This window comes from Lepidochelys kempii, chromosome 27 (genome assembly GCF_965140285.1).
Source record: "Lepidochelys kempii isolate rLepKem1 chromosome 27, rLepKem1.hap1, whole genome shotgun sequence".
In the NCBI taxonomy this organism is placed as follows: domain Eukaryota; kingdom Metazoa; phylum Chordata; order Testudines; family Cheloniidae; genus Lepidochelys; species Lepidochelys kempii.
In genome coordinates, this window is record NC_136406.1 from 10,642,085 (window position 1) to 10,654,912 (window position 12,828).

General features: G+C 54.1%; 1 protein-coding gene across 8 annotated transcripts in view; it reads left to right on the forward strand.

The window, feature by feature from the left end:
- The window catches only part of UBTF (upstream binding transcription factor), a 29,634-nt gene extending 25,001 nt beyond the window's left edge, over positions 1-4,633 (forward strand). For all 8 annotated transcript variants that reach the window (XM_073326404.2, XM_078850775.1, XM_073326405.2 and 5 more), the window contains 5 exons: positions 593-782; positions 1,411-1,458; positions 1,926-1,994; positions 2,538-2,681; positions 3,826-4,633. In XM_073326404.2, coding sequence (XP_073182505.1) covers positions 593-782; positions 1,411-1,458; positions 1,926-1,994; positions 2,538-2,681; positions 3,826-3,939 — 565 coding nt within the window. In that variant the 3' untranslated portion in view covers positions 3,940-4,633. The remainder of the gene's footprint in view (positions 1-592; positions 783-1,410; positions 1,459-1,925; positions 1,995-2,537; positions 2,682-3,825) is intronic.
- The last annotated feature ends 8,195 nt before the right edge of the window (positions 4,634-12,828 follow it).

Consider the following 12,828-nt stretch of genomic DNA (forward strand, 5'->3'; position numbering starts at 1 on the left):
ATTCCCACCTTTGGGAGTGGGTAGATTCTGGTGATTAGAGCAGAAGGACTCCTGGGTTCCATTCCTGGTGGTCGGAGAAGAGGGACAAGGGTTCAGGATCTTTGGGTTCTGTTCCTGGCTCTAGGAGAGGATTTTGGGGTCCAGTGATCAGAGAGGAGCGATTGGGGGATCAGGACTCTTGGGTTCTGTTCCTGGGTCTGAGAGGGGAATGTGGGGTCCAGTGGTCAGGATCCCTGGGTTCTGTTTCTGGCTTGGATGGGGAGTGGGGTCTGGTGGTCGGAGGAGAGGGACGGGGTCAGGATCCCTGGGTTCTGTTTCTGGCTTGGGTGGGGAGTGGGGTCTGGTGGTCGGAGGAGAGGGACAGGGGGTCAGGATCCCTGGGTTCTGTTTCTGGCTCTGGGAGACGAGTGTGGGGTACAGTGATCAGAATAAAAGGATCAGGGGCAGGACTTCTGGGTTCCATTCCTAACTCTGGGCGTGGTCCTGTTCCTGACTCTGGCTTTCCTGCCTGGCTGCTCCTGGCTGTACTGGGGACCGGCCCCCGCCGGGTGGGGGGCTGGCCGCTCTCTGACCCTGCTCTCCCGCTCCCCAGGAACGGTTACCAGAAGTTCTCCCAGGAGCTGCTGTCGAACGGCGAGCTCAACCACCTGCCGCTGAAGGAGCGGATGGTGGAGATCGGCAGCCGCTGGCAGCGCATCTCCCAGGGCCAGAAGGACTATTACAAGAAGATGGCCGAAGAGCAGCAGAAGCAGTACAAGATGCACCTGGAAATCTGGCTCAAGGTGAGCGGCTGGGGGCGGCGGAACTGCTCTGACTCTACACGCGGTTTCCCGTCTCCACCCCCCTTCCCTGGGTTGTCCAGTCCTCCTGCTTTCGGGGTACCCCATCCCTGTTGTCCCCCACTGACCCTTCCCCCTCTCCGTTCCCAAGTGCCTTGGGGCTTTCTTCACCCCTCGCTGCTGGGAAATGAGGGTTCAAGTGTCCCTGATTTAGTGTCTCTCTGTACATGGAGCACCCAGACCACCCCCGTTCCCCCCCCGCAACTTTCATGCCACAGGGCGTGTGTCTGTGGCTATGACAGATGCTGTCCCTGGGGTCAAGGTCGTTTCCCCTCTCCCAGCATGGGAGCCCGAGAGAGGTTTCAGAGTGGCCACGGCTCCAGATCCAGCTGTGACTCTGTTCCCCCAACTCCCTGTCGTGCTTTCCAAGCACAGGAGGCTAAGGAAATTGCCCCTCTGGACAGAGGGGCGGTGTTGTTGCACTCCCGACGGCACAGCGGGCTTCGCTTTCCACCCACACCCCCTCTCCGGCACAACTCCCCTTCCTGGAGCTGGGAACGCCCCTGCAGTCGTGTAGCTCTGTCCCCCTCGCCTTCCTCTGGGTGGTTACTTTAGTCTCGTTTCTCGGCAGAGCCTGTCGCCGCAGGAGCGAGCTGCCTACAAAGAGCACACCTCAAATGTGAGTATCCCTTGCGACGGGGGAGAGGGGGTGTGTGAGCCGTCCTCGATGACGGTTTAAAAAGCCTTCGTTTGAAGGAACAAAGTCCTAATTGGTTATGTTCCAGTAGTGCCATGAGGCCTGAACCCAGCTTGGAGCCTCGTTGTGCTAGGTGCTGTCTATATGCCTTGTAAGAGAGACTCCCGGCCCACAGATCTTCCAGGCTAAATAGACACGGGGGAACCAAGGGAGGGAGAGGAAATGGAGTTCACAGAAGGGGAAGCAACTTGTCAAGGTCAACCAGGAGGACAGTGGCAGAGCTGGGAATAGAAATAACCAGGTGGCTTTGAGCATCTGTCCCCCACTCAAGGCCTTTCTTTGGATGGTGGTGATGGTCATGGGCTCTTTAACCTCTGACCTCCTGGAAGGGACTGAGGAGCCTCCAGAGTTGCCCCGTTGACTCTTCCTCTTCCCCCCCTCCTCTGCAGAAGCGCAAGAGCATGGGGAAGGTCCGGGGGCCGAACCCGAAAATGAAGCCCGTCATGCAGATCAAGTCGGTAAGTGCCCTCGTCCTCCGTCCGCCCCATATTGGGCCAGTAGCATGACTCCGCCCTAGGCCCCGCAACTCCCTGGTGTGTTCCTGCCACCTGGAGGGGCAGCTCTCTGGTGGAACAGGCCGTGAGGAGGGGTCAGTGCAAGGGTTGCTTGGAGAACAAGAGCAAAAAACCAAAACATTTTTAGAAATGCCACCATGGTGCTGTCTGGGAAATGGTGTCCAGGTGCCGCCTACTCGCTGGTAGGACTACATCTCCCATGATGCACCATTGTACTCTCGGCACAGGGGGGCCATCCATCATGGGAGATGTAGTCCAGCTGGGGAGCTGAGCCTGGCCCAGAGTGGAGAATGGTAACACGTGGCATCTGAACTACAGATCCCATGAGGCACTGGGTAATCCCTGGGTCTATTGCACTGAGGGCCCTAACCCATTAGCTGAAGGCCCTGCTTTTCCTTGGCCTGGGACTTGGCCATCGTGGGGATTCTGGGGGGGGGGGCACAAGGCCCAGCCAGATCCACCCACCATGCCCCGTCTGACCCCCAGGAGTCCGAGGAGGAGGATGACGACGATGATGACGAGGAGGAAGAGGATGACGATGATGACGACGACGACAACGGGGACTCGTCCGAGGAAGGCGGGGACTCATCGGAGTCGAGCAGCGAGGAGGAGAGCGAGGATGGGGATGAGGTGAGGCGCGCGGTGGGATGCTGTGTCTGTGCCATGCCTCTCGCTGACCCCCCACCCCTCGCTGCCACCCCAGTTTGCCCTTCTGATTCTGTTAACCCAGCCAGCCCTGGGGGCAGTAATCTCAGTCGGTCCAAGGATCCCAGAGCCCTGGGCCCAGTAATCCACGAGTCTTCAAGAGACGGTGTCACCCATAAACGTGGGACCTAAACGCTGCGGGCTCACTCCCCGGCCAGTGCCTTGACGTAGCTGCCCTGGGGTCAGAAGAGGTGCGCCAGTTCACAGCGGCTGGGGATCTGGCCTCGGGGTTTGACCTGATTGTGTAACACAGCTGGCATCTGCAGCGCCGGGGGCTACACCCCAAGGACACAGAGTTTGGGGCAAGCCTAGGGCCAGGGCTATGGCTGTTGCTTCCACCACCCCGACCCACACTTGCCCCTGGGCACGGCTGCGGTGTTCTCTCCCCAGATACCATTTACAATGTCTTAACTGTGTCTTCTGCTGAAGAGAGCTGGTCTGATTCTGATTTCCGTCCCACCGGTGTAAACACGGAGTAAGTCAATGGAGTTACTCTAGATTTACACCAGCGGCCGTGAAGTCAGAATCTGGTCAATGGTGCCAGGGCTGGGTTTGGACCCCAGGGGCCCGTGCTCCCTGTCCACGATTCTTAACCACGCTCCCTCCCACCCTTTGACAGCTCAGAGACCTAAACTGACTCTTGCAGCTTGGGTTTTCCAGTCCCCACTTCCAAATAACAGGCAGCCTGCTTGCCATGAAATCTTATTTATCCTTTCGACTTCGTGGGCCAGGTGTCTGTGTGGATCTGGCTTCAGTCAGCGGCTTCAAAGCAGCTTCTAATGGGTGACCCACGGCAGGACAGCAGACCAGTGCCGCAAACGGCCATCCCTCCTCCTGCTTTGCCACCAGTTCCCGCAGGCTGAGCGGAGCAAGGCTGCTGGCATGCAAGCCCTGGCTCGATGGACCAAGGCTGCTGTACTGTTAGGGTTGCCTTCTTTTGGGTGGGACTTCATGAGCAAAGGTACCAGACGGAACCATCCCAGCACCTGCGTCCCCAGCACAGGCAGACCCTGCAATTCCCCAGCCCCCCACCCCAGGCTCTTAACCCTTTCCTTGCCTTTGGCCCCAGAATGAGGACGACGACGAAGAGGACGACGACGAAGAGGAAGATGACAATGACTCCGAGGGCAGCAGCAGCTCCTCCTCTTCCTCAGGCGATTCCTCCGACTCGGACTCCAACTGAAATGCCCACAGCGCCACCTTCTTGCCGGACTTTCAGTAATCCCTCCCCCCATCCCCCCCATCCCCCCCACCCCGACCAGTAATATCCCGGCTGGAGATCTGGGTTGATGGTTGCAGGGAGGGGGATGGGAAAATCACTGTGGCTAATTTTTTTTCCCCCTCCCTCTTAAAGAATTTCACACTAATGGAGTGGGGGGGGGCAGCTGATAAAAGGCTTTGTTTTGTGGGGGGGAAGAAGGGGATATTCTGTGTTGTTTTTCCCCATAGAGTTTGCGTTCAAGCCTTTATTTTATTTTTGTTTTTTGGAGAGGGAGGGGGATTTTTACACCTCAGAGCCCCTGCAGCTGCCCCCGCCTTCCCCTTCAACTTCCAGCTACCCCCTCCAGACCTTATACAAAACCCCCACAAAAATCCTTTTTAGAACAGCAACAAAACAGCGACAAAAATGTGGCAAGAGGCGCAGAGTGTTGTTCCGGCGGCATGCGAGTCGAGTGGCTCAGGACTCAGCCGTCGGGACGATCTCCCCCTTTGCCTCTCCAGCTGGAGGAGGGGACGGTCTTGTACAGTCTGAAGCTGCACCCAGAGCTCCTGGAGAGCAAAATCCCACTGCACTTAAGAGCTCCTGGAATGAACTTACCACGCGGCATTTCCCTCTGGGGACAGGGGGAGAATTTTTTGTGTGTGTGTGTTTGGGGCAGGGTGGGGTGGGGGGAGTTTAAAAAGACATTGCCCAGTTTTGGGGGCGGGAAGGGCTGGCACTGGGTGGGGGAGTTAGGGGGCTGATACGGAGCATACCACTGGTTGCTGATCCTTGCATCACCCGAAGGAAACGTGGTTGATCCGTCGTATTCAACCAGCATTTGGGCAAAGGCGGTGGCAGGCGGATCCCAGATTTGAATTTTTTTTTTTTTTTTACAATGAAGTGACCAATTGTTGTACTGGAACGGGGCATTTGTCGACTGGGATGGGGCCGGGGATGGGAGCAGGGTTTGGCTGCGAGGAGAGATCATCTGTGTCATCGGTGGTTGTCGTGCTCTTGTATTATTATTTTTGTTTTCTTTTATAAAGCGAGAAAGATCCATCTTTTTATAATCAAAATCTCCGTCTCTGGCTAGCCGCCCGGCTTGGCATCACACACCCCCCCCCCCCGCTCCGTCATCGTGTCACGTCGATGTGCAGATTGTTGGGGGGGCCCGTCTGGAATAGGGGCAGGATGGTGCTTGCCAAAGGAACCCAGCTGTGCCATCCCATGCTGGATGCCTGCTGCTTGGGATAGAGGTGGGGCCACGCCCGCCAGTCTCACAACTCCGGGGCCCACCTGCGCAATCTGTTCAGCTGCAGGGTGGCTACCAGCTCCGATGAGATTGCTCAGACTTTTTTATTTTTATTTTGTTTAAAGGAACATTGGGGAAACTTGATCCAAAAAACCCATCCGTACACCCAAGTGGCTGAGATCTGAGCTCCCAGGCAGCTGCTCCTTCTAGGAGAGGACCCTCAGCTACGCATATATCTGTATTCGTATATAACGGGCTATATATTAATATATAGACTGGTATCAGTACTCCTTTTCCGGTGGAGAGCTGTGACTAGCATTTCATTCCCGTCCTTTTCTTAGGAGGGTTTTGGACGGGTGTGTAAGTGGTTCTGTAAATAACCCGTCCGTTCATGTGTCAGCGAAAAGGCCTTGCTGCCTTCCGCCTCCGTTCTCTGGGTCACTGGCTGTTGCAGAGCAGAGAGTGACCTTGCCCCCCCACGTCAGTGGGTCTCAGTTCCTTGCACCTTTCCTTTGGGCTGGGCTAGGCTGGGGCATTTTCACCCAGAGAGCATGGGAGTAGAAAGTGACTGAGACTGGGAAAGAAAAATCCAGTGTTTAAATAATGTTGGGGTCTTTTTTTTTTTTTTTTTTTTTAAACCCTTTCCCCTCACCACGAGGGTGGATAAAGTTGGGCAGCAGGCGTCCTGGCCATCTGCTGCCCACCCACACGTGCAAAATCCACCACTGATTGGAAGAGGTGGCTCAGTGTCTGGGATTTTGTTCCTGCCAGGGTTTTGTTAACGGCCAATGGGAGCCACAGGGGTGAACGCAAGGACAGTGTTTCTGGGACTAGACTCCCCCCTCCGTCTCCCCTTCCCCCTTTAAGCATTCACAGCACCAGCAGTTCATCTCTCATCTCGCTCAATTCTGTGCCCCCCCCCCCCGATGTAGACTGGGGAGCCTAACTTACTAAGAAACACTTGAGAACAAAACTGGGTCCCCATTACTCCCCCCCCCACACACACACACCTTAAAAGCCTGGCCACCCTCTCTTCCCTCCTCTCCTCACCGAACAACTCTCTTTACCACTTCCTCTCCCCAGCCCCGGGTGGGGCAACAGTGACAGTATTGAGCAGTAATGGATCCAAGCAGCGGGTCAGCATGTTGCTGGAGTTTTTTTTTCCCTCGCCAAGGGCACGCTCTCCCCCATCCCAGAGCTGACGCACCACCTGTTCCCGAAGCTCCGGTGAGCGCGGAAAGCAGGGAGGCTTGGAACAGGAATTCTGGGCTTTTTCGCTTCCTTTCCTGTTCGTATGTTTCAAGGATTTGGGCAGCCCCCCCCCCCCCCCCGTGTTTTGTATTTGGCACAGCCAAGTCCCGTCAGAGTATTAGGTAGTCCCTTCTCCTCTGGTCATAGTCTGAATCGGGGAGGGGGCGAGAACAAATGTGATTTTGTTTGTTTGTTTTTTGTAGAGAAAATTAAGGGCAGCCTCAGGGGGTGAAGCTTCCAGCTGGGGAGGGGGGGAGGGGGGGATCGTGGCAGGCAGGGGGTACGGATTTTAGCAGCGCGTGTTGGGAGGGGTGTCTAGTCGCTGGGGGGAGAGTTGGAGCAGATTTGGGGGGGCTGGTTGGGGTTGCTGCTCCTTGGGTTGTACTCACATGACTCATTCCCCCCACTTTCCATTGCAGCCCCCTGCCTCTCCCAGGTGAGCTTGGGGGTGGGCTGAGCCCCCTCTTGGTTGACTTTAGGCCTGTCTGTTCCCCTCTTGTCCCCCAAGAGGCTCTCAAATATCCTGGGCTCTAGGATTTGGACTCCACAACGGGTCAGGGTGGAGACGCTGTGCTGGGGACGCCAGACCTAACCGCCCCCCACGTCCTTCCAAGAGAGGGCAGCTGCCGTGGGTTGTTTGTGTCGAATCAGATCTCTCCTGTGGGGGGCTTTATATGGAAATGGGGACAAAACACCCAGCATGGGTATGATCAACTGAGTCATGGCATAGGAAGGGGGTACGTGGCCACCCTAGGTGGGTCTGCGCCCAAAAGAAGCCCCCCCCCCCCCTCTTCCTGCTAGGCATTCAACACAGACTATGCTCACAGCAAGATCGTGCCCAGGTATGGACTGCAGGATCGGGCCCAGTATATTTAACGTTTCCTTTTTACAATGCTAGGGTGTGTTTGAACTGAGTAGTTCTCCAGTCCCTGCCCAGGTTCCTTGTTTGAATTTTCTCATCGGCCCTAATTCAGGAAAGCACAGGTTTAATTTCAATGGGATTTAAGCAGATGCTTTTCTGAATTGGAGCCAGAGGGTTGCTGGGATTTAAAGATCCCCATTTCTAGCTGGTTGCGACTCCACAAATTGCAGTGGACTTCCCCATCTGAGCTGAAACTGTCCTGGGGCTTCCAAGTCCCAAGGGGAAGCCATGCGATTGACTTGAGTAGGGTAAGGGAGATATCTTGGAGGGGCGTCCTTGCTGGGGTGTGTCATTCAGCCCGCTCACAGGATGCCCTCCCCAAAGAGTAACAGACAATCCTTGTAGATCTAGCAAAGGGACTCAAGTGCTGATGAAAATGTATGGTTCTTCACCCCCTCTTCCTGCCCCCTCCTCCCCTCTCCCTGGGCGTGTTCTGATGTAACCAGCCCATGATGTCTCTTCCCCCACACCTCCTGCCTGCTGTTTTGTATCCGTCTGTCTGTCCTTGTCCCTGTTTCCCGACCCTCCTCCCCCACTTGATCCTTTTTGTTTGTTTTTGTTTTCTTTTTCCCCCAGCGGGGAAACCGATTTCATTTTGCTGATTGTACCCAGCGCTGTTGTATTTTAGTGGATGTGTTTTTTAGTACAAAAAAAAAAAATTACAAAAAAAATTTTTTTCTGTTTAAAAAAAAAAAAGAATTCTTACAGTACTGACAGGTTTTTTTTTGTTTTTTTTTTTAAAGTTACAGGGGAGGAAAAAGTGGTTTGTACTGTAAGAGAATTGAAGCTGAGTGCATTTTTGCACTGCCACAGAAACCAGTGATACTTTAGACGGTCGTTCTTGTGAATTACAAAAACAAAAAACACAAAAAAAAAAACAAAACCATTTTTTTTCTAATATTTAAAGAGTGTTTTTGTAGGTTTCAAAAAATGAAAACAAACAAAACCCAGTTTCAATTTGTATTGCTCAGTGGACTTAGAAATCAAGCCTGGACAGAACTTAAAACTGTGGAGGGTTTTTTGGGGTTGTTTTTTTGGGGAGGGGTTGGGTTCGTATAATGAAGTAAAAAATAATGTTTCTGTTCTCATGTCATTACTATTAAAAAAAAATAAAACTTTAGGGAAAAACCCCTGTGTAAGAGGTTGTTTTTCCCCTGTTGCGACTTTGTTCAACTTAATAATTAGCTGTTACTGTTTGTTTTACAATAGCATTCAGAGTGGGTTCTGGACAGACAATGAGGGGGAGGGATAGCTCAGTGGCTTGAGCATTGGCCTGCTAAACCCAGGGTTGTGAGTTCAATCCTTAAGGGGGCTATTTAGGGATCTGGGGCAAAAATTGGGGATTGGTCCTGCTTTGAGCAGGGGGTTGGACTAGATGACCTCCTGAGGTCCCTTCCAATGCTGATATTCTATGAGTCTATGAAATGATTTGGATATACTTAGAATCATAGAAGTTTAGGGTTGGAAGGGACCTCAGGAGGTCATCTAGTCCAACCCCAACTAAATCATCCCAGCCAGGGCCTTGTAAAGCTGGGCCTTAAAAACCTCTCAGGGTGGAGATTCCACCACCTCCCTAGGTAATGTATTCCAGTGCTTCACCACCCTCCGAGTGACATAGTGTTTCCTAATATCCAACCTAAACCTTCCCCACTGCAACTTGAGACTATTTCTCCTTGTTCTGTCACCTGCCACCACTGAGAACAGCCGAGCTTCATCTTCTTTGGAACCCCCCTTCAGGTAGTTGAAGGCTGCTATCCATTCTCCCCCTCTTCTGCAGACTAAATAACCCCAGTTCCCTCAGCCTCTCCCCGTAAGCCACGTGCCCCAGCCCCCTGGTCATTTTCGTTGCCCTCTGCTGGACTCTCTCCAATTTGTACTTAATGGGTTTAAATGTGTGGAAATTCTGTGTCTTTTCTGCAGATCAGATTAGATCACTGTTTCTCAACCTTTTCAGATTAATGACCCCTTATTTGAAAAATGAAATGAAAGACCTTTGTGATTGAACATTTACTATAAAAGTAAGAGTAAAAAGTATATCCGTGGTAAGCCTATGTACTATATGAGTGTGTTTCAAGAGGCGGCTGGAGAACACTTGACCTTGAAGGGGGAAAAAGTGTGGGAAAGCGAGATTTTCTTTGCTCTAGACTGTAATTCAATGTTCAATACCTTGTACCCCACCCCGCCCCCATTTGCCTTTGACCACTTGGGGGTTGTGGCCTTAAAACGAAGGACATGCATCTTTGCAGGATTAAGACCTTCATAAGACAGTCCCTGTCCCAAAGAATTTACAATACAAGGCCCTCGTCCTACAAACACACATATGGTGAAGCGTGTAAGCAGCCCCACTGAAGTCAAACGACTCTCTTCTGTGTGTGTCTATGGCAGCTAGCACAAAGGGGCCCCAATCCTCCGTTTCTTCCAAGGGGTACATCAACGCCTCTAGATATTTGCCTAATTTTACAACAGGCTACGTAAAAAGCCTTAGTGAAGTCGGTATCAACGAAAATTTCATACCGAGAAAATGAGAACGTCGGCAGTTTTTCAGTGCTAGTGGGTCTGTGGGACTTTTGTATGTTTATGTCTGATTGCGTAAGCAAGTCGTTTTTAAGTGAGGTCAAACTTGGGGTACACAAGACCAATCAGACTCCTGAAAGGGGTCCAGCCGTCTGGGAAGGTTGAAAACCACTGGTCTAGGCAAATGATTTTCAAACTGGGCATCCCTGGAATACTGATACCCAGCGGAGCCTCAGCTACAGACTTAAATACGCCAACTAGTTTATAGAGGTTCCAAAACCCATACGGGATGCTTTGTGCCGTCCTTCCATAAGGTGTAAGGCGCTCTGCTACTCCAGAAGCTGGGGTTGGTTCTCCATTATCCTGTGTTGTTTAAGCAAAGAGCGTGTGTAAAAATCCCCCTCTGACCTGGCCCTGTCTTACATCGATTCCGCACAGGTGTGAGTAGTTACACATGGTGCAGGGCAACAGATAAGTCAGCCCATTGGCTTTTTGGAGGCGATTTAAACAAATTTCTGGCCATTTATGACAACTGAAGTTGCCGTGGGACTTCCTAGGAGGGTCAGGGTGTTAAAGCAGAAGCCTGCCCAAATTCTAGAACAGATAAATGCATTGTACTTGCCGAATTCTCCCTGCATTAGCAATTTAATACTAGAATGGTCATTTCCTACCCTAAACCGTTACACAGAATGGGTTGTGTGCTGTTAAGCAGTGGCCAAGCTCCAACCCAGAGGTGGTTGCATTTCCACAGCAAATGAAATGATTCCTCTGTGTTTATACCCAGGGTCTGGGGGCTGCACAGGTGTTACTAAGGCCAGGATTTCTGCTCTTGGTGATGATGAGCGTGGAGGAAAGAACCCAGCCTGACTCTCAGCTCCCAGGGGGAGTTTGCAGGGGTGGCAGTTAGCGAAAGAATCTTTCCAGGACAGCTGTGCACCGTGGATCTGGAGGGACTGAGACCCAAACCTGGAACTCGACTTTCAGAATCACTTTTCAGAGCAGAATCACACTTTCTGCTATGGGCTGCCTAGCAACCGTTGCTAGGGTAGGACCAGCTTCCACTAGTACAGAATTGGCCTGCTGCGTGGGTGAAACCATGCTGGCTGCCCCCAGAGTCTGTGCTCAGGAGAGGCCCAAGGCTGGAAGAACAAAGGCACCTGGAGCTGGGTGGGAAGCAGCACTGGAATTGCGGGGTGCTGTAGGGTCAGGAGGAAAGGGCCTCTGCAGGTTGAAGCTTGTCCCCTACCTCGCAGGTTACAGCTACCGAAGAGTTTCTACCAGTTCCTCACTTTCCTGAGCACTAAATTTCTCCTCCCCAATGGTGGACAGCTCCAGGGAGAGATCTCGCTTGGACGAAGTGCAGCTGACCTGTCTCTGGGCACTAAGGTGAGGTGGCTCATGTGCGAAAGGTGGAATTAGCCCTGCTAAGTAGTGGAAGAGGTAAACCTTCAGAGGAGGGTCCAATCCCTGCGGGAAAGTGTACCTCACCCTGCCTGTCTGTTGTCAGCATACACCAGGGCCCAGCTTCCCCCAGGCCCTACCTCTTACCCGGTCCTCTGCAGCAGGGCAAAGGGAGCGTCAAACACTGGAGTAGGATGGTTGCATTTCCCACCAGTACTCCATTGAGGTAAATGACTGCAGATGGTGCAGGGCACTACAGAATCGGGCCCCAGGCATTTAGTACAAGTTACTTGTCCCAGCCCACTGTAACTTACAACCATCAGTGGAGTTCTCCTGGCCACCTTGTTAGAGCCACAGAGAACTGTTACCTGGCAAGGTGAATGAAACCATGTGTCTGTTATACAGGATGTTTGGGGCTTGCTTTTTGCAGGGGTGCTGGGAGGGGAGGACCCAGCAAAGAGATCTGCAAATCAGAGCCTGGAAGACGCACCCACAGGAGAGTTGGTTAGAAGGGGTGTGTGCCTTTTCTAAGGGGAGACCGAAGTGGGGGAGATCCCTTGGAGAGGGGGGCAGGCAAATTGGTTTTAGGAGGATCCCCTAGGAGGTGACAAGAGGCTGGCATGGGGAAGAAGGATACCCTGAGGTGGGGGAGTCGGCACTCTGTTAGGAGATGGAGGACACAGAAAAATGGGGAGGGGCAGCAGACATGTTGAGGGGATGGGACGGGGCAAGAAGGCAGCATGCAGATGTATATGGAGGGAGATCCCTGGGGAGTGGGGGGAATCAGGCAGTCAGGTGCGGGGAGGAAGCTCCTCGGGGGAGGGGGGGAGCAGGCAGTCAGGTGTGGGGAGGGGGATCCCCTGGGAGGAGGGGAGATTCCCCTGGGAGTGGGGGAGCAGGCAGTCAGGTGCGGGGAGGGGGATCCCCTGGGAGGGGGGGAGCAGTCAGGTAGGTGCGGGGAGGGGGATCCCCTGGGAGGGGGGGAGCAGGCAGTCAGGTGCGGGGAGGGGGATCCCCTGGGAGGGGGGGAGCAGTCAGGTAGGTGCGGGGAGGGGGATCCCCTGGGAGGGGGGGAGCAGGCAGGTAGGTGCGGGGAGGGAGATCCCCTGGGAGGGGGGGAGCAGGCAGTCAGGTGCGGGGAGGGGGATCCCCTGGGAGCCGGGGAGCAGTCAGGTAGGTGCGGGGAGGGGGATCCCCTGGGAGGGGGGGAGCAGGCAGTCAGGTGCGGGAGGGGGATCGCTGGAGGAGGGAGGAGCAGGCAGCCCCGCCCCACGGCCCCTTTGTGCGCTGCCCGCTCCGAGCCCCTCCCCCTCCCTTGGAATCCTCTGACACTCTCCGCCTTGCAACAATGTAGCCAGCCCCGCGCGGCGCACAGCAGCGTGAAAAAGGTGCCGGCTGCGCCGATTGGCTGCCGGCTCGCGGCCTCGCCCGCCCATTGGCGCCCGAGCCCCGCCTCCGCCTCGGCCTAGCAGGGTAGGTTGAGCCCCGCCCCCCCCGCCCCCCCCCAGCGCCTGCCAATGCTGCTGCC